This window comes from Balaenoptera acutorostrata, chromosome 6 (assembly GCF_949987535.1).
Source record: "Balaenoptera acutorostrata chromosome 6, mBalAcu1.1, whole genome shotgun sequence".
Taxonomy (NCBI): Eukaryota; Metazoa; Chordata; class Mammalia; order Artiodactyla; family Balaenopteridae; genus Balaenoptera; species Balaenoptera acutorostrata.
In genome coordinates, this window is record NC_080069.1 from 12,384,244 (window position 1) to 12,404,222 (window position 19,979).

Below are 19,979 nucleotides of genomic sequence, written 5' to 3' on the forward strand. Positions count from 1 at the left end.
AAAGTGACCACAATCAAATCACATTTTCAGGTTAAGGAAGACAAAAGTTCTCAAGCAGAGAAAGCAAGAAGCCACTCTTTTATCCTACCAAAATTCTCTAGAAGCGTATTCTCAAGTTCAACTGGAGAACCTCAGAGCTGGACAGAAAATGAGACTAAGTAAGGCTGGCCCACCCTAACCCCCTTACGTGGTAGATCCGTCCACTGCTTAGCTCCGCAACCTTTAAAAGGAAAGACTCAAACAACACAGACTCATTTTCAAACGATAATGGTTCCCAAGCCCTAAGATTATTCTTTGTAAGCTGTCTTACTGATCATGGTGGTTCCCCCAGCCAGGGCCGCCTTGGTGCCTTGAAAGAAGTCATCAGCAGAGGTCATCCCCTGATCGGGCATCTGGAAGCGGGTATGGACATCGATCCCTCCAGGGATCACCATTCTGGAATGGGCTTCAATGGTCTTCACCCCTCCTGGCACAATCAGGTTTTCTCCTATTTGCCTAAATAAACAGGGTGGGTGATAATGATTGTAAAGAAATGTCCTAAATCAAATGGGATCTGACAGACATTTTCACCAAGCCATAAACAACCCCTCCCTATGTTCTAAAGACTCTTCAGATTATTGTTATCATTCATAATCTGTGCACCCCTCACTCCCTACCCTCAAGAGGCAATGCAGAGCATACTAGAAAACAAAATCTAAATAAGGCATCAGAGGCCAATCAAAGAGGCTTAGTTACCAGAAAACCCATAGGATCAAATGATAACAAAGCCCTGAGATAGTTACATAAAATATCACTATACTTTCCTTACAACACACTCAGTTGAGTTAATTATCCTATAACAATTTTCTCCAGACCTGGTTGCACTTTACAAACATTTATTTTCACCATATCCTTTCCAGCTAAGAGAAATGAGGAGTCGAAGGGAAGGGAAGAGAACAAAACAAAGCAAAGATAATAATAATAAGTAAACACTATGATTGCAACTATTTAAAAATATGGAAGCGTGTGATCAGCAACTCAGATAACAAAGGCGGCAAAATTAATATTCATTAAGTTGGGTAACAAGGATTCATCTCCAATTTTTAAAAAATATCTCTGCTACATCTTTATGCCAGTTTTTTGAAAAGGAAAAAGTAATCAAGGGGGAGTTGGCAAAGTTCTAAAACAAATTAGTGATGACTAAAAATAGCACACAGGCTTGTTCACTTCTAGGCCAGAGTGTTACAGACCAGATCATGCTGCTTTCCACTTGGGGGAAAATGGAACATGAAAGTCGTGGTATTTTAGAGTCTGGAGCTGAGACTGTCACAAGCAAACACACATGGAGAAAACATTAAATGTGGAAATGTTAAAACCTCTTTTAGGATCATAAATCAGGGTGTGAGTTTCCAGGCAACAGACACGTCCACTACAATTTTCCACTCCTCTGGACTGATTTACTGCTAGCCCTTGATAAATGCTGCTTATTTAAAAGATGTCATTTGCGGCAGTGTTTGTCTTTAAACAGATGTGCTATTTCTTCAGAGCCCTCTGAGCTGTCCCAGTCGGAAGGGCACGAGGATATTGAGATGTTCTCAGCTCACTTAACCCTCTAGGACCCAAAAATATCCTAATTCAGTAACTGCTTTGTTGTTTTCTCCTTTGAAACACAATACACAATAAACAAAAGGGCAGTCCTATTTGTGTTAGTTGCCACTTAAAAAATGAAACCTAAAATTCCCTCAGAATGAGGCAGTAATTTGTCTCTGTGACTTAAGTAATTAATTTGGTGTCCATTGCCCCCAACACCTTAGATTCTTGATTAAGAAGGCAGATGTGCTATCATGATAGAAAAGGCTGTACTTCACATTTGTGTCCTTTGATTGTCCTGTCCACCCCACACAAGTACATTCTAGTAAAACCTTTAATATAGTCAATGGATCATAACCTGAGTATGTGGCAACAAGAAGATGTTGTGTCACCTCGGTTAAAAATAGTCAATTACATAACACGTAAGGAAATGGGTGTGCATTTAATTGTGGCTTTGAATTCCCTAAATCTGAGTTTTCAAACTCACTCATTACCACCAATCAAACTAGACTTAAACAGATACTGAGTTAGTCTCTAAATCACGACAGCTTGATACTACGGGTATGAATTGTAGCTAATGCTTAGGAACACTGCAAGGTACCCAAATTTGTGGCAATAATGAGTTACACTTACTTGATCAACCCATCTTCCATGTATATGTCTGCATAGAATGACTGGTCATCATTAACGATTTTACCTCCTTTGATCAGAAGCCGATCACTCTGAAACAAAGAAGTAGTAAGGTCACAATTCGTAACTGATCCATGAGAAGCAGCTGGTAGTAAGATAAATGAGCTAAGACCACATTTTCACTGCTCAAAATGAGCCAATTTTGGAAAGACTCAGTGACAAAGGTGAATCTGTATTTGGCAATCTACTCATCACTTGATGAGTCAGAACATACTGGCAAAGCTCAAAGCTTATCCTAGAGAAAAAAAAGAAAAAGAAAAAGAAAAAAAACACAACAGAGACAACAACTATCTATTTCCATTAGACCTACAAGCACAAAAGAGAAAGAATGAAAAAAAAAAGCCTAACAATCTTCCTTTAAAGATCAGTAAAACGATTTCAGATAAAGAAGGCAATCGCTTTAAATGGCTTTAGGCTAAACTTCATTTAAAAAAAAAAAAAATACACCCACATGTAGAGGAAGTAGATTCTTGGTGAGATTTGTGCTGGGAAAATTTAACCAAAAGTCTGTTGTCATGGGATACTATACACAAACACACTTGGTTCATCCATAGCAAGGTTTCAATTCAGTATGTTCTTTATATTTGCATTTATCTTCGAGGTAAATCACAGCAATTGTAGCAAAGAGGGGGAAAAAACACTTCAAACATGCACCATTTTAACTATGAAGCTGTTAAGAAAAAGGTAGTTTTAGAATAAAGTAGGTGAGATGGCAAGTTCTAAAATCTAACACCATTATTGACTGTAAACATACTGATACTTTAATTGGTACAAAAAATATATGACAAGCAGCATATAAGGGCCAAGAATGTAACAGAAATGTTACCTTATGATTCATCTCTATCCCAAATGCTGTTGATGGAATGTTATGCTAAAATTCTGTGTTCAATGGACACGCACCTGTATTAGTCCCTGCTGGGTTTAAATGACTGCTTTTTTAGTATACAGAGCACTTCAAAGAACGGCATTCATTTTGACAACGGTTAACTCAAAATTCAGTTAAGAATAATATTCTCAGCAAGTGCTTTATATTTAGCACCTACCAAGAAATTACAGCAACTTTTAAAATATATATATAAGCTACTAGAGACCTAGGGAAAAAGATACTTTTACACAGAAATGCACACACACCTGGGTTTAGAAAGTATTTATTGTTTTTCTAACATCATGAGAAACACTAAGATTATTTTAATTGTTACACTGTAGGGGCCTTCATCCTGCTGTAGACTTTGGAAAGTCAAATGGTAATAAATAGTCAGAAACGATTCCTGCATTTATATAAGGTAAAGGTTAAGACCTTTACAAAATCCTGTCCTGTAAACCACGTCACCCAAGCCTCAAATCAAATCTGTGAAGTGATGGGAGCTAGATTCTTGTCCCAAGGACACATAAAGAAACTGAGGCTCAGAGAGGTTAAGCCACTGGCCCAAGGTCACCTGATCCAGTGCACTTATCTGTCTACAGTGATCTCCCCCTCTTCCCCAGAATCCAGCTCTGATGGGATAAACATCGCCTGGGAGGCAAAGAGAAGCCCTGCCCTTCACCACCTGTTCCCCTTAGTCACTGCAGTACCTGTTCCAGCCATCACGCGAATCCCCTAGCCAACATCATGTTGAGAAAAAAAATGAAACATCACAGCCCCGCTCACTCGAGTGGCATCTTACATAACAGGCTGGCCGTGCTGACGGAGGAAGGGAAACCATGCTATAGGTCCTATGATAATGCCACCAGATTTTGTTAAAGGGCAGAGGGGGCGCTCTTCTAAAAATCAGTCTTGTTGATTGTTTGCTTTTTAAATTTTTTTCTCCCCACACTGTCAAAACGAAACCGCCTTTTTCATTCACGAAGACAGCAGAGTACTTGAGGCTTGCAGCAAATCTGCTCTCCACCCCACTCCCCAGATTCCTTCCTGCAGTGCAAGGAACACATAACGCTGGGCCCCCCGGCCCTCTGCCCTTTGGGATCTTGGGTCCTTGGCCCTCAAGAAAAAGCTAGTACCCACCACCCGCTGTAGAGCCCCTCATCCTATAAATCCTCCCGAGCACACGCCCCTTCCCCTGTGCATGTGCTCCCACATCTCTCTCCTGCGGATGGGTGTGCCCTTGTACATCCAGTGGAAGTCGGGGTACCCGTGGCTAAGGAGGAAACCAGAGCGAAAGCACGCCCTCAAACCCAGCCCTAAACACATCTGGACTTTTCAAAGATTCTTTCGGTCACCGCCTCAGCCCTGGGTTCTACCCAGCAATCAGCCGGCCCATTGCAATTGCACATCATTACATAACAATGAATTTCCCTCGCGTTCCTCCCTCCCCGGGATTTCATTCGGGGATGTAGAGAAATAAGACTGGCGAGACTTTTCCGGGAAAAGATGGGGAGAAGATGGGGGCGGGGGAGCAGCGGGAACAAGAACCTGTGTTCATCGCCGAAGCATCGCAAAGTCATCGCTTGGAGCTTCTCGCGATTTACAAACTAACAACCCCAGGCCCCAGAGCTGCGCCGGCATCTCCGGCCTCTGCGATCATTGTCTGGCCGAGGCCGGGCCATCTGCTCCGCGCGTCGCGCAGCGCCATTACCTCCCAGAGCCCGGCTCGGCGCTGTCCCCAACGCCCACCCTCCCAGCCCGCTTTGTATGCGCCAACACGGACGCCTCCCCGGCTGCAGAAGGGGCAGAAAGACACAAGAAAGCGAGCCCAGAGCCGCCAGGGTCCCAGCCCCAAACCACTGGGCGAGGAAGCCGAGAGGGCCACCAAAAACCGGTCCCGGTCAACAAAAAGCCCAAGCCTACCTCCCCCCCTCCTCTGCTCAACACCGCGTCCCTGTTTTTCCTTCCCGTTTCCACAGGATCCCGGTACACCCAGCCCTTTTCAGCATCCCTCTGCTGTCATTACGCCTCCGGGCTAAAACCCGCTCCTTTTTCTGAGGAACCAGAGGAAGCCTCCAGAAAGCCCTTTATGGTGGGGGGCGGGAGATACAGGGAGAATCCATTTCCCCATCTCCCCATCCAGCTCTTGGAGTCCAGCTCCTGGAGTCCAGCATCGCAGCACGCAGCCGGGAGAACAATATCCGAGCTTCAACCATGCATATTCAATCTGGCATCCATTTGCTTACACCCCGCAGGCCAGCACTACAGCATCTCGCTCTGACAATAAAAGGATACAGCGGATCTGGCGCGCTACCTAAAACGACCTTAATGCACTCACGCTCCTATTTTAATGCCTTAGAAACTATATGGCTTACAATTCTATAGGATTGCGTCTCCCATCACGATCGCCTTCTTTAGCAACAAGGGGAAAAAAGGAAAAAAAAAAAAGTTGGGTCTCTCTTCCTCCCCCTCCTTAAAAAAAAATCCTTATATGTTCTGTGCCACAAAAGGTTGCTGGCCGATCGCAGATTTCACAAGTACCAAACTCACCGTGATGCGTGGAATATTTTTCTTCCCCTGATAAGACATCTCTCTCCTGGGAAAAAATTAATTTCAAGAGGGCAGCTTTAAAACAAAAATTGCCCGGAAAGAGACTTGGTATTTTTTGCAGGATTGAAAAATGTGCAGCCGCTTAGCTGGTCTTGCTGATAGAAATTTTCAGGAATGTTAAGAGATATACGCAATCCTCTGTCTCCCTTTCTTCCTCTCCTCCAACACTGCCTCAGCTAGGGTGGAAAAAAAAGAAAGAGAGAGAGAGAGAGAGAGAGACAGAGAGACAGAAAGAGAGAGAGAGAGACAGAGCAGTAGGGAAGGGGGTGGAAATAAACTACAGCAATAAAAGCCTCGGTTCAAGTCGGCCACCGCGGCGCATGCGCCGCCAGCCACTCCCTTTCCTCTCAGGCCAAAGCCGTCCGCTTCGAGATAGACGGGTCCTGATTGGCCACAATCGTGGGATATGCAAATGAGTACAGGCAGGGAGGGGTGCGGCGCGAGAGCGCGAATTGCTGCAGTGTGCGGCCGAGGGCGGCGGTCGGTGCGTGCGCCCGAGCGGGGAGCGCGCCTTTCGCGCCCTTTCTTTGCATTGGTGCATCGGCCACCCGGGCTGGCAGCGGCCCCAAATGCAGCATCAGCAACGCAGGGACAGCGGAGGGGTGGTCATTACGGGCAGGGAGAACCGCGCCCCGCGACGGTGGGCTTCGGTGCGGCCCGGGCGGCGGGCCTCGGTGCGGCCCAGGCGGCACACACCCGCTCGCGCGCGCCCCGGTGGATGCTCGCCCGCGCGCCAATCCGCGGAGGCCGCCGCTGCAGCCCGCGTGGGGTGACTGCGCCGAGCCAATAGCTTTGCTGGCGGCGAGCGCGCGACTGCACGGCCGGCCGGCGCCGCGCCGCCCGGGAGGGGCGCCCAAGTACTCCTCCCGCCGCCGTCGCCTTTCGCGAAGGCTCGCTCGGCCTCCGCCCAGGAGTCGAAGGGGGAATTCAGATGGCCGCGAGCGGAGGGAAGGGGAGCGGGGCGGGAAGTCTCCGCGCGGCGCCGCGCCGGCCACGCCCAGCCCCGGAGAAGGGCAGCTGGCCGCGGGCCTGCGGGCGGCCGGCGCCGGGCTGGGCTCCCCCGGGGTGGAGGAGCGCGGGCCCGAGGTGAGGCAGCAAACAGGAAGTGGAGCCGGAGGCCGGGCTTCGGGCATCAGTGGCCTGGCAGCTAGCTGGAAAGGAAAGTCCGAAGCCCTCACTGCTCTGAGTAGGGAAGGAAGGCAGCCGGGGAAGACTGTAGCCCGCTGCTGGGGATGGAAACCCCGCCCTGAAACGTCCTTTTGTGCCTTGGGGTCGCAGGGAACTTGGGGGCAGGGGGGGAAGCAGCAGCCGCCTGTTGAGGCCAAAAAAGGCCCAATCTAGGGCCCGGGTCTCCTCTTTAACAGTCACGCTCACCTGCACCCATTTGGGGATATGGTGGAGAGAGTGCATTTCGCTGCTGCCTGCAGTTTTGTTGAGGAGAAACTGTTGGGATTGCAGCGCCCTAGGAGCCCAAAGGATTTGCATTGCTGTAGGCGGGCCCCTACTTAACATAATGAGGCCAGAAGCCGGGAGATGAACTGGAGAAGCAGGAGGAATGAAAAAAAGGCGAGCTTATATCCTAAAAAGCAAGGGATCCTGAGTCATGGAGAGAACCTCCCAGAATCTGAGTTTAAAACACGGGAGGAGACTTGACTCCCCAGCCAGAGATCCTATCACACTTACAGCAGCTTTTAAGGCCTCTCTTCTTGGGCTAGCAACTGAGCAGGCTGGGACCCCTTGGCTCTGTCCAAGTCCTGCTCTGATGCTCTTACTTCAGAATCCCTGTAGAAGGAAAAAGCTGGACCAGTTGATCCCAAGCAATCTACCAAAGGTCATCTCTTTGGAAAGCTGCCCAGCCAGGTACAATGACTAAAACATCTGGGCTGGCCCACAGCTTTGGGCTTCTCTGCTTGAGATCAAACAATAGATAGAATCCCTACATAATGGAGGCCTTCAGGCAACCATGAAAAAAAAAAAAAAAAGAATCTAATTGGCTCACACCTGATCAGCAAAGATTAGCCAGATAAATGCAAAATAATCCTGAGGCTACTATGGGCCCATGTTTCAAAGTCTTTCTGCATCTGGCCACTGTGGATGGTTATTTGTCTGTCCAGAAGGTGTAAAATGCACCCTTTCATTCCTATTCCTGTAAATTCTGAAGTCCCAGAAAGGGGCTGTGAGGCATGCAGCAAGCTTCCCGGCTGGTTATTTCATTCCAGTTCCAATTAGCTGTGCATCTTAAAAATTAAAAGGGAGCATTTCCCCCTCCAACTACGTGATGTGCTAAGAGCCAAGTGAGTTGAAGTCAGCAAGTATTGGTGTCACCCTAAAAGGGTCAAAGTCACAAGTCTGAGAAAGCATAGAATGTACCCTCCTACCCGAGAAAACCCACTGTAGGCTCCAACTAGCAGTGGGGGGAGGGGGGGAGAGGGCAGCAGGGGGACGAGTGTCCTATTAAATCATAAGGAAAATGCTACTTGGCAAACAAATAATGAGTCAAATTAATTTAAAACAAAATAACCTCTAATTACATTATTTGTTTATATTCTTGTTCTATCTTCCTGCTCCTGAATTGCTTAATCATAACAGCTTTAACTATACCTTGTTATTGATCAGTTTGCCCTTGAATATTTTGCTCCCAGGAGCTTTTATGTCCGTCTTATTTGTATCAGTCTTATTTCTATACCCATTCATATGAGGTTCCTAGGCTGTGATAACTGATATTACCACTCATAAATATCTAAAGATGTAAGGTGTAAGTTGATTTGTCTGTTCTGAGTAGAGCCTAAGAGTATTTGGCACATAGAAGATTCCAAATAGTTTTAGCTGACCAAGGAAAAGAACTGTCATTAATCTGCATTTTTTAGCATACTTACCACTCAATGCAATGCAGAAAAGTAAAGGACGTGGGGGAGACTTTTCCACCCACTCTGCATTGATTGACTTGTTAATATACAGTATTTTTACACTGTCTTTAGACAAACACTCAATGACAATTGCCTGTAAAGTTAAAAATCATTGTCCCTGAACCATATATATGAACCGATTCTCAGGCATTGATTTTTCTGAATTTTTAAAACATTAAAGCATTATAAGCTGGCCTAGTCCACATTCATGACCCCTTCCCAGAGCCCCTGCCTCCCCACTTCCCATACTCCTCCCCCAGCATCCAGAAAGAGCAAGAAGTGATGAACAGTGGGTTAATGAGATGGTTCTATCCCGGGCATCCTGGTGATCTGGAGGAAGGGAGAACTTGCCTCGTGATCCATGAGCGGCAGGAGTGAGTTCTACTCCGGTGCTGTACCAGACCGACCACAGTCTCTCTGGAGTCTCATCTCCCATCTCTCAGCACCCACGACCCCACACCCAGGCTCAGGGGGGGCGCATGCAGACACACACCAACACACGCACTGCCCTCCGGGCCATGTGCCTTCTCAAATCCAGGCCTGCGGATGCTGGTCCCTTTTCCTGCTCCCTCAACACTTCCTCTAAGTGCGAGCTGAGGGACTTCCCTGTTGGTCCGGTGGTTAAGACTCTGTGCTTCCGTTGCAGGAGGCACGGGTTCAATTCCTGGTCGGGGAACTAAGATCCCCCAGGCTGCACGGCGCCGCCAAAACAATAAATAAATAGATAAGACTGAGCTTAGGCTTCCCTGGTGGCGCAGTGGTTGAGAATCTGCCTGTTAATGCAGGGGACACGGGTTCGAGCCCTGGTCTGGGAAGATCCCACATGCCGCGGAGCAACTAGGCCCGTGAGCCACAACTACTGAGCCTGCGCGTCTGGAGCCTGTGCTCCACAACAAGAGAGGCCACGATAGTGAGAGGCCCGCGCACCATGATGAAGAGTGGCCCCTGCTTGCCGCAACTGGAGAAAGCCCTTGCACAGAAACGAAGACCCAACACAGCCAAAAATAAATAAATAAATAAATAAATTTAAAAAGAAACAAAAACAAAAAAAAAAGAGTGAGCTTAAATGTCACCTCCTCACCGGGTGCATCTGCACCCATCCACCCCCCAAAGCATTGAGCACAGCCTCCTCTATTCACCTCTGCTGTAACACACATCCTGTTGCATCGTAATTACTTGTCCATTTCTTCTATCAGAGCATGGCTCCCAGAAGCTAAGAGCCTTGTATTCCTCTTTTTCCAGTGACCAGCACACTGCCTGATCCGTGGCGGGACCCTCAACGTTTGGTACATAAACAAATGCTGTCATTGCTATTACAAGAAAAAAGACTCACATCCCTACGGAGGTGAGTTTGGTTGTCAGCAACATCCCCAGCGCAGGCCTTTCTTTTAGCCCTGCCACCTTGCTGGGGCTTCCTTTCCTGGCCAGCCCACTCCTGTCCTCTGAAACTGCATGAGGACCTTGTTAGAATGCAGCTTATTATTCCTCGCACAGGTGTAGCTGCCTGAATCTTAAGCTACGCCTCCCCTAAAAAAAACTGCCACATACCACCAAGACTGAGAAAACACGGGGAGAGAGCATCGAATCCTAAAACAACTCCAGCATCAGATGAGGCGTCTCTAGTCATTTTTTCTCAGCATCAATTTCTTCAATCGTTTTCTCCACCCTCCCATTATTCCTTGCATGTGCCCATGTTATGCCATTTATCGTATTACTCCATCAACACACTACTACCCTCACCTATAACCAGGTGAGCACGGTTTTCCTTCCATGTGAAGTTTGAGTTCATGGAGTCCAGGAACTCTCAAAAGTCTTACTCATCTCTTACGCTAATATGGGGCCCGACAGCGTAGGGGCTCAAGAAGGATGGGGTGCATGGAGTGATGACGTCCAATCAGGATTTTTGAGGTGTTCCCATGCTACAACCTGCCAGGAACTGCGGGCGGGAGGTGAGGTACTGTCACTCAGGCACTCCGGGGTGGCTGGGCTGCTTTCGGTTCCTCAGCACCCTCAGCAGCAGTCCTGGACCAGCCCTGCCACTGCCCTCGGTTTCTTCTTCCCCCTTTGGGGAGCAGGGGTAACCATTTCTGCTTCTGTGGCCCCCTGGGTCTCTGTGGAAGTGGAACCTAGAGGATGTCACCGAGCAGGGAAAGTCCAAATATAAATTGCTGGCAAAGAAGAGAAGATTTCAAGTCCCCACTTTGCTGCAGTACAGACGCCAAGGGCTGTGGCCTCAAATGCAGCCTGCCGCAGAAGGCAAAATTAATGAGGTGGTAAAGAGAAAGGACTGGAATTCTGCCTTGCCAAAAACTAAGGGCATCGACTAGGACACCGAACGGGAAGTGATGCCTGCTTCTCTGCAGCTGGAATCAGGCCATGACGGTCCTTTGTTTTGTGCATGTAACTCTGAAGGGGCAGAGTCTGCAGAAGGACAGCCAAGGACCAACAGATTCAAGCCTGCCCATTGCCTTTTCCAGTGGGTGCATCCTTTACCGGGGGGGACAGAGTGGGGGCAGATGAGGGTCGGGAGTGACTGGCCCTCTGAGCCAGATGCTGATTTTGCTGGAACTGGAAGTTGGGGCTCTGAAGCATCCTGACGAAGTCCTCACTGCACGAAGAAGCAAGTTTCATCGTCCAAATCTTGTCCGACATCAGGGCACAGAAGAAAGCGTACACTTCACAGAATCTAGTAGACGTTGGCTTTCTCCTCTTATCTCCAGTTGGCACACAATCCTCCCAAATGACCCCTGCCTTATCTGTCTCGCACAGCACCCTCTGTGGGACTACAGATTTTCCCTGGGCTCTTTCAGTCAGAGCCGAGACAGATAGCATCTCGCTCTGGCCATCATGCCTCAAGCTCGCCCTCTGGTGGCAAATGAGGAGAGTGGTTCTGGTCCCCTTGGTCCTTGTCTGGTGTGATGGATGATGACTCAGGACTAGGAAAGGGTCTTGGAGACACTTATTCCAGTGTTCCTGGGTCTTAATCACCTGGAGTGATTTTGCCTCTGTGTCAGAATCATCCAGGACCCCAGCTCAGACCTGCTGATTAGAATCTCCAGAGATAAGGCCCAAGAATGTTTTTAAACTAGTCTAACTCTGGCCTGTAGACCACCCCTACCCTCGTTTTACAGAAGAGGAAGCTGGGAGAATATGAACTAAAATGCAGGTCTCACTCCCTACCCGGGACTTCCCCCTCCTCAAAGTACATCGACGGTCCTGCTCTTTCCCCAGTGCGAGCATCTTATGAAAGAGTGATTAATATCATCATCACTATCTTTCTACTTATCTGTCCTCACTGTTACGTAGTCAGCAAGGAGGGAATTGACATTCATTGAGCACCTACCATAGTCTAGGTACAGCACTGGGTGCTTTAAATACATCTTATTCAATCCTCCCCAAAATCTTACTAGGTAAGTCTCCATATCCTTATTTTCTAGGCAGGAGAGTAAAGCTCAAAGAAACCTCTCTTTCAAGTACAAGAGCGGGATTCTAATCCAGGTCTGTGTGGTGACCCCAAGCCCAAGGGGCTAGTTCTTTGAATGATTAAAATACTTGTTTAGCAGAAACCAGGACCTGCCATGAAAGAGGTGGGTGTAGGTGGTCTGCAGTATCATTCTTTTTATTATTATTATTAATTAATTTTATTTATTTATTTTCTTTCTTTTTTTTTTTGGATGCATCAGGTCTTAGTTACAGGATCTTCGTTGAGGGACGCAGGCTCAGTAATTGTGGCGCGTGGGCTTAGTTGCCCTGTGGCACATGGGGTCCTAGTTCCCCGACCAGGGCTTGAACTCGCGTCCCCTGCATTGGAAGGCAGATTCTTTACCACTGGACCACCAGGGAAGTCCCTGTGGTCTCTTTCTTCACCCCGTTTGCTGCCACTCGAGGCGCCGAGAACTTCCATCAGTCAATCAGGACCCGTGTGCATTACTTAGACACTTCCCCGGTCCCCAAAATAATTCTCCATCTCTTTCTTTCCTCATCATTCAACGGGATTCAGTTTCTCTCAGTGGCCCAACTTTCCTCTCATTGGAAACATGATAGATTAACATGTGACTGACAGGGGAAGAGCTTGATTGGCTGCTTCCATAAATAAAATGCAAACTCTCACTTCCACCTTCTCCTCCCCAGACTCTTCCTGGGCTCCCTACCCTCCCCCACTCTGCAGCCCCCTGGTTTCCTTCTGTTTCCTCTTCTCCTATTCGTGGCAGGGCCGGCTCCTCCTCACCCTTCAATACCCTCTTCAGCGTGCTCCTCCCCGCCCAGCCTGTCTGAAGTCAGCCCACATAGTCGCCACTCTTCCCTGTCTCAGCAGCACCTCAGCAGCAATGATCACAAGTTGGAAGTATTTTTGTGTATTCGTTTACTTGGGGAATTTCGCTTCTCCCTCTCAACTGCAAACTCCCTAAGTGACCTTGCCCTCCACCCCACCCAGGACAGACCTCACAACACTCAATAAACACAAGGTGAATGAGCAAACCGATGGCGCGGCCTTCCTAACGACCCCATGCCGGCATCCTCCTGCCATCCGGCCCCGCTGAGCCAGCCCGCAGCCTAAGTGAGCACCTCTGCCTCCCTGATGTAAACCCCAGGTTTTTAAAATGCCAGATATCAAGAATTCGCCTCATTGGGTTGAGCCCTGTGGGCTGGGTTCCAGTTATCCATGGCAGAACGAGCAGATGCCCTTCCCACTAGGATCTCTCCTCCAAAAGCATCCTAACGCTCAGCGCCACCTGCAGGCCAGCCTTGGGCACTGCAGACAGGTTCCTTTTTCCAAGCCCACACCTCAGGCTCGGACTCACCCACACCCAGAAAAGACAGCGGATCCTCGTCATCAGTCTGGGCCCTCCTTGATTCAGAAGCTGTGTCAGTTCCAAAAAGGGCCGAGAAAAAGGATGAACTCTGTTCCCAGGGAATGTAAATAATATTTCAGGAGTTTAAGTCTCTTAAAAGAATCCAGCCGTGTTCCAATACTGAGAACTACACACTGATTCAAAAACACTCCATGCCTCTTGACTATTTTTTTAGACAGGTTCCCTAGAGACCTCTTTGGGGCGATTTATTAGCTTAGTCTGTGAATTCTTGGAAGTAGTCCAGTTGGATATTGTAAAGGTTTCAAGAAACGCGGAATCTCCCCTTAATCAGATTGGTCTGCCTTCCCCCCCTCCTCCTTCCTCTCTCTCCAGCCCACCCAATGTTTGTTTTCAAGTTAGCCAGAGATTATTATCCACTGTGGACCAGCCCAAGACCGAAGGGAAATTGGGAGGTGAGCTCACAAGCTCCCTACGCACAGCCCCTCCTTGCATTACGACGAAGTGCCGCGCACAGCGAGGCCATCGGGCAACGCACGGGTGCTTGACCGGCTCCAGAAAAGTGTGCCCCTCTGCCCTAGGCCTCGGCTGCGGGCTCTGTGCCCCCAGAGTGTCACCCATCCAAAGACTGAGCACCATCCAACTTCTGAGCACATCCGGCCTCCCTCCAGAAACAGAACGAGACCTCACTAGACACAAGCAGATAAGGAAGTCAGAGAAAGATGAACAGCCAATGGAAGCTGTGCTGTGAGCAGACTCTCCATTGAGGACGTGGGCCTTTAGACCAGATTCTACACCCACGGACAACACTGACTTCGTGTGGGCGCTGCAGTCCAACCGTGGGAGGAGCTGGAGTGCCTGCACTGGGCCACTGGCTCAGGAGTTCCCCTCTGTTCCTCGGGAACTGAGAAATGGAGTTAAATTAGTAAAATGGCCACTTTAAAGTGACTGGGCTGAAAGAGGAAGAAAGTAATCCTGGAGGCCTAAGAGGCTAAGGGGGAGGCGGTGCCCTTCCTCTCCCCTTCTCTCTCCTCTCCATCCCAGGCCACTGCCTTCGTCTGAGGTGTCACCATCTCTCACAGGCCTAATTAACTGGGACCCTGCTGCTGGGTCTTATCCTGTCCTGAAGTCAGAGTACTTTTTCAAATGCGCACATCTGGCCATGTTACTCTTCTGCTTATAATGCTAGAATGGCTCCACAATACCTGTGTGTTAAAGTCCAAAACCCTTGGCATCGTATCCAGGCTTTGTGAATAAGCCAACCTCTGCCTACTTCCCTTGCCTTCCTTAGCTCTCTCTGCTGCCCTAGTTCACAGCCCGTGCTCTAACCACACCAAACTCTTTGCTTTCCCTGAAGGTGTTGGGCTATTTGTAGCCTCTGTGTCTGTACCCATACCTCTATCTCCCCCAACACCCCCATCCCCTCTCTGACTCCTGTACCTCCTCTGTGCAGCCATTCCTGAGCCCCCAAGTAGAGCTGACCACTCTCTCTGTTATGCACTGCTGGGCCCTGTGCAGACTTCTAACAATGCACCCGAAACAGTTTCCTGCACCTATTTCTTTATACCTTGTCTCCTTCTCCTAGACAATAAGCTTTTTGAGGGCAGAGATGACGCTTTCTTTTTTGCAGCACCCACTGTAGTGCCTTGCAGACAGTAAGCCCACAACAAATTCCGAAAGAATGGATGGGTGGGTAGATGGGTGGATGATGGATGGATGGATGGATGATGGATGGATGGATGGATGGATGGATGATGGATGACGGATGGATGGACTGATGGGTAAAGGGTGGATAAATGAATAAATGAATAAGCTCACTGAACAAATGTCCCAGTTATAAAATACAGTTACACTGGAACTTGAGTCTAAAATGACCTTCTAAGGCACAAAATTCACAACTAGGCTCTGTCCTAGGCCCCATCCATTTAGTGAATGCTCCCAGGAGGACCGACGGGCACTCAGGACAACCGTTCTCTCCTAGTAGAAGAGTCTGTGGACCTGTCACTAAGGCCTGGGTGCCCTAACTTGCTACCAGTACCACCTTATATTCATAGATGGATTAGGTCTTCTCTGGGAGACACTCTCCATGTTGCAGAAACTTCTAGAATCTGTGGATGTATCTCCAGACACTTCTCCTTAATGGATATGGGATAGAATAGCTTGAACAAAGGACTTCTTTATAGCACTGGCATCCTCCAGTGTGACAAATATCCTTCTTGGTTGGCATGTGGGAAGTTCAGATAGGCAAAGACAGGACGATCAAGGTCACCTTGTGAAATGTTCTTTCAATCCAGTATTGGGATATATGTTCTTTATCTTGGCTCCTCCCACTTTTTTTTCTTTTTTTTTTTTTTTTCTATATCAAGTCATTTGGCCATTTGGCCTACAGAACCAAAAGTGGTCATGATCTGGTGGGAGATCGAGGTTATCCTCACAACTGCAGGGGTCTGAATCCTAAACTCATGACCCCTGGGGAGCCATTGGTTTGAGCCCTTCCCTTTCATCCCCCTTTGGGGTCAAGGCCAGAGCTGAGAGACACAGTGCAGATCATTTCCTGAGTCCTCATCTACTGGGGAGGCCAGATCTGGGCATTCATATGATGACCTCAAAAGCAGAATGATGGAGAAGAACAGTGGGGAAGAGTACATCAAGGCCATTGTCATTTCTCCTAGCAAAGATGCAGCAAAATATGTTGTCAGGCTGCAAAGTCATAATGAAAAACACAGCATGCAGTATCAGGACACATGGCCATTGCCAGCTTAAGCCACCCTCTCCGCCTACGCATATCCATAGCTGATTGGCCAAAGTGCAGCTGGCTTACATCTCTGTTTCAGCCTACCTAGGCTAATGCTCAGCAGCGGTTCCGACTGGGACAACCCGGGAAGCGTTCCGCGCTTACTTGTGCAGGTTAATTTGGTCCTCCGAATGACCGCGAAGAGCGGGACAGCTGGCCACGATCCCACTCGTCCTCTGCATCACCACGAACAATAGGGAAGTGACTTAGCCTCTCTGCGCCTTCGGACCTTCAACAACTCAGACAGCAACACCTGACTGAATGCCTGATTCTCCCTTCCCCGACCATGGCAGGGTCCTTCTGACAGCGTCCTCCAGGCCTGTTTAAATTGCAACGTCATGTAGCTCTCCTGTGGCAATTGTGTCTGCCCACACCAGTCTGAGTCCAACCAGCGAATGCGTGGCTGAGAGAGATGCTGCCATGTGGAACACGACAGGCTGTGGTTCTCATCAAAGCATGAAGATATAGTGGCTCCAGGTGATCACAGGCTGCACCCCAGCCTGGTGAAGTCCAGGCACTGGGATGATCGGATGGGAGCATCTCCTGAAAAACGGCGGGCCTCCCCTGGAATAGCTGCCCGCTACCTACCAGCTGGCGTTCCTCAGAGTCCTACTCTCAGATCCCATCCCAGGGCTCTACTTCACTGATGAACCACTGGCCTTTGCATCCTAGAGATCCCCCACCACCACAAATGCCACCACTGCCACCCATTTTGCCTGAAAAGTGACTACAGATAGCCTAATCGTTTGACGGATGGTACCTGCCCAACTAAGCACCAGTGCCAACCTCTTTTTTTTTTTTTTTTTTTTTTTTAAATATTTACCAAGGCTTATGATGTCATGACAGTTAGACCCTTTCTTTTTTTTTTTTTTTTTTTAAAGGATTTTCTTATTTATTTATTTATTTATTTATTTATTTATTTTTGGCTGTGTTGGGTCTTCGGTTCGTGCGAGGGCTTTCTCCAGTTGCGGCAAGCGGGGGCCACTCTTCATCGCGGTGCGGGGACCGCTCTTCATCGCGGTGCGCGGGCCTTTCTCTATCGCGGCCCCTCCCGTCGCGGGGCACAGGCTCCAGACGCGCAGGCTCAGCAATTGTGGCTCACGGGCCCAGCTGCTCCGTGGCATGTGGGATCTTCCCAGACCAGGGCTCGAACCCGTGTCCCCTGCATTAGCAGGCAGATTCTCAACCACTGCGCCACCAGGGAAGCCCCCAACCTCTTTTTAAGAGTCAACCTTCCAGGGTTTCCCTGGTGGCGCAGTGGTTGAGAATCTGCCTGCCAATGCAGGGGACACGGGTTCGAGCCCTGGTCTGGGAAGATCCCACATGCCGCGGAGCAACTGGGCCCGTGAGCCACAACTACTGAGCCTGCGCGTCTGGAGCCTGTGCTCCGCAACAAGAGAGGCTGCGACAGTGAGAGGCCCGCGCACCGCGATGAAGACTGGCCCCCACTTGCCACAACTAGAGAAAGCCCTCGCAGAGAAATGAAGACCCAACACAGCCATAAATAAATAAATTAAAAAAGAAAAAATGAGTCAACCTTCCATATTCATCCTGGTGCAGACCACAGCCCCTTCCCACTGGAGGAACCAAGAGTTCTGCCTCAAGGGTGTTAAGATAAAACTCCTCCTCACGCAGGGGGTGGATCTCTTATACTCAGGGTAGAGTGGCTAGAAACGGGATGGAGAGGTGGGATTTTTCCATCCATCTGACACTGTCAAGCCCCCATAACTCACCAAAGTTACAGCCCTGAGAAGCGTGAGACAATATGAAACTGCACGAATCATTCCTCTGACCCACATCCTGGTTATATGACAACACCTAACAAATCAGCGCAGCTAAAACATAGCCGTATGTCTACGTCTAAGAAAGGGAACCACTTCTGACACGACATCGCCTTTCATGCCCCTTCCATCTAGAGCACTGTGCTTTGTAAAAGAACTTTCTGTAATGAGAGAATGTTCTATACCTGCTCTGCCCAACACAGTCGCCGCTAGCCGCCGCCCATGCCTAATGGAGCAGTAGGAATGTGGTTAGTGCGACTGAGAAACTGAATTTTTAATTTTACTTCATTTAAGTTAATTTCAATTCAAATAGCCTCTTGTGCTTATGGCTATTGCATTGGGCGGCACAGATGTGGAGACCAGGGCTTATAACTGGTCTTAATTGACACAGAATACGCCACAAGTCGCAGATTGGTGGCCCAAGGGCTAGATCAGCCCAGAGACACATCTTGTTTGACTATGCAGTGATTTTAATTGATTTTGAATTTGTAGCCAACATTTAAAAATTAGGACACTTCGTATGAAAAAGCCACACTTCTACATTCAGAAGCTCTAGGCAACTCTAGTGTCTGTCCCCAGGTGACACAGGTGGCTGGAGCAGGGTAGCAGCTGCCCTGGAGGGGGCCTTGTGTTCTGTGCAATTCGCCACACCCCCTCCACTTCCCTCACACTGAGGCTGAGTTCCAGCTACCGTCCCTCATGTACCGCGAGACCCTCCTCATTCATAACCATTGCACATCCACCTACCTGGATCCAGGTAAGTTTTGCTCTATCCAGCCACAGACCTCTGGCAACTGTTTGAACAAAGTTTTCCCTCTGTCTGTGACTTTGATGAGCCTTAAGTAAGTAGAAGGAGAAAAATAACTTCTGAAACAGCTACTCATCACCAAGAAATTGTCACCTACATTATCCATTTACCACTGTGAAATCAGTGCTATTGCTCCCATTTTACAGATGAAGAGACCAAGGCTGGAAGAAGTTAAATATATAAGTTAAATAACTGGGTCAAGTTCAGACACCTAGAAAGTAACATACCCACCATTCAAATGCAGATAAATCTGACTCCTTTGAACACCATCTGTCCACCCCACAGTGTCATTTCCAGACCATCACTCTCCCATCACGTTGCAGAAGCCCCACCCCAGTGCACCCAGTGCCCTGTGCATCTCTGTTTCCAGACCTCTTTCCACATTTATTCAGGATGTAAGCCACTGGATCGGTCTTTCTCTCTGTGGCACTGCAGTGTGTCAGAGGCTGCCAGCTGTTGAGGAAATCCATGTTCCTTCTCCTTCTAAGACAGCGGTCCCCAACCTTTTTGGCACCAGGGACCGGTTTCCTGGAAGACAATTTTTCCACGGAACAGGGGTAGCAAGCAGGGGGGGATGGTTTCGGGATGATTCAAGCACATTACATTTATTGTGCACTTTATTTCTATTATTATTACATTATAATATATAATAAAATCATTGTACAACTCACCATAATGCAGAATCAGTGGGAGCCCTGAGCTTGTTTTCACTTGCCACTCACTGATAGGGTGTTGATATGAGTCTGCAAGCAATTGATTTATTATGGTCTCTGTGCAGTCAGACCTCTCTGCTAATGATGATCTGTATTTGCAGCCACTCCCCAGCTCTAGCATCACCGCCTCAGCTCCACCTCAGATCATCAGGCATTAAAGTCTCATAAGGAGCGTGCAACCTAGATCCCTCGCATGCTCAGTTCACAGTAGGGTTCGCGCTCCTATGAGAATCTAATGCCGCCGCTGATCTGTTAGGACGCAGAGCTCAGGCGGTAATGAGAGCGATGGGGAGTGGCTGTAAATACAGATGATGCTTTGCTCGCTTGCCCACTGCTTACCTCCTGCTGTGTGGACCGGTACTGGTCCATGGCTTGGGGGTTGGGGACCCCTGTTCTAGGACACACACCTGGACTACATTTCCCAGCATCCTCAGC

At 48.6% G+C, this 19,979-nt stretch overlaps 1 protein-coding gene across 2 annotated transcripts in view; it reads right to left on the reverse strand.

The window, feature by feature from the left end:
* Positions 1 to 19,979, reverse strand: part of DPYSL2 (dihydropyrimidinase like 2) — a 115,973-nt gene that overhangs the window by 70,395 nt on the left and 25,599 nt on the right. The window contains exons 1-3 of one of the 2 annotated variants that reach the window (XM_007192753.3): positions 5,672 to 6,045; positions 2,203 to 2,291; positions 311 to 495 (exon numbers count right to left, since the gene is read on the reverse strand). In XM_007192753.3, coding sequence (XP_007192815.1) covers positions 311 to 495; positions 2,203 to 2,291; positions 5,672 to 5,710 — 313 coding nt within the window. In that variant the 5' untranslated portion in view covers positions 5,711 to 6,045. Of the gene's footprint in view, positions 1 to 310; positions 496 to 2,202; positions 2,292 to 5,671; positions 6,046 to 19,979 lie in introns of those variants that run through there. The other variant, XM_007192752.3, reaches the window with a different exon arrangement.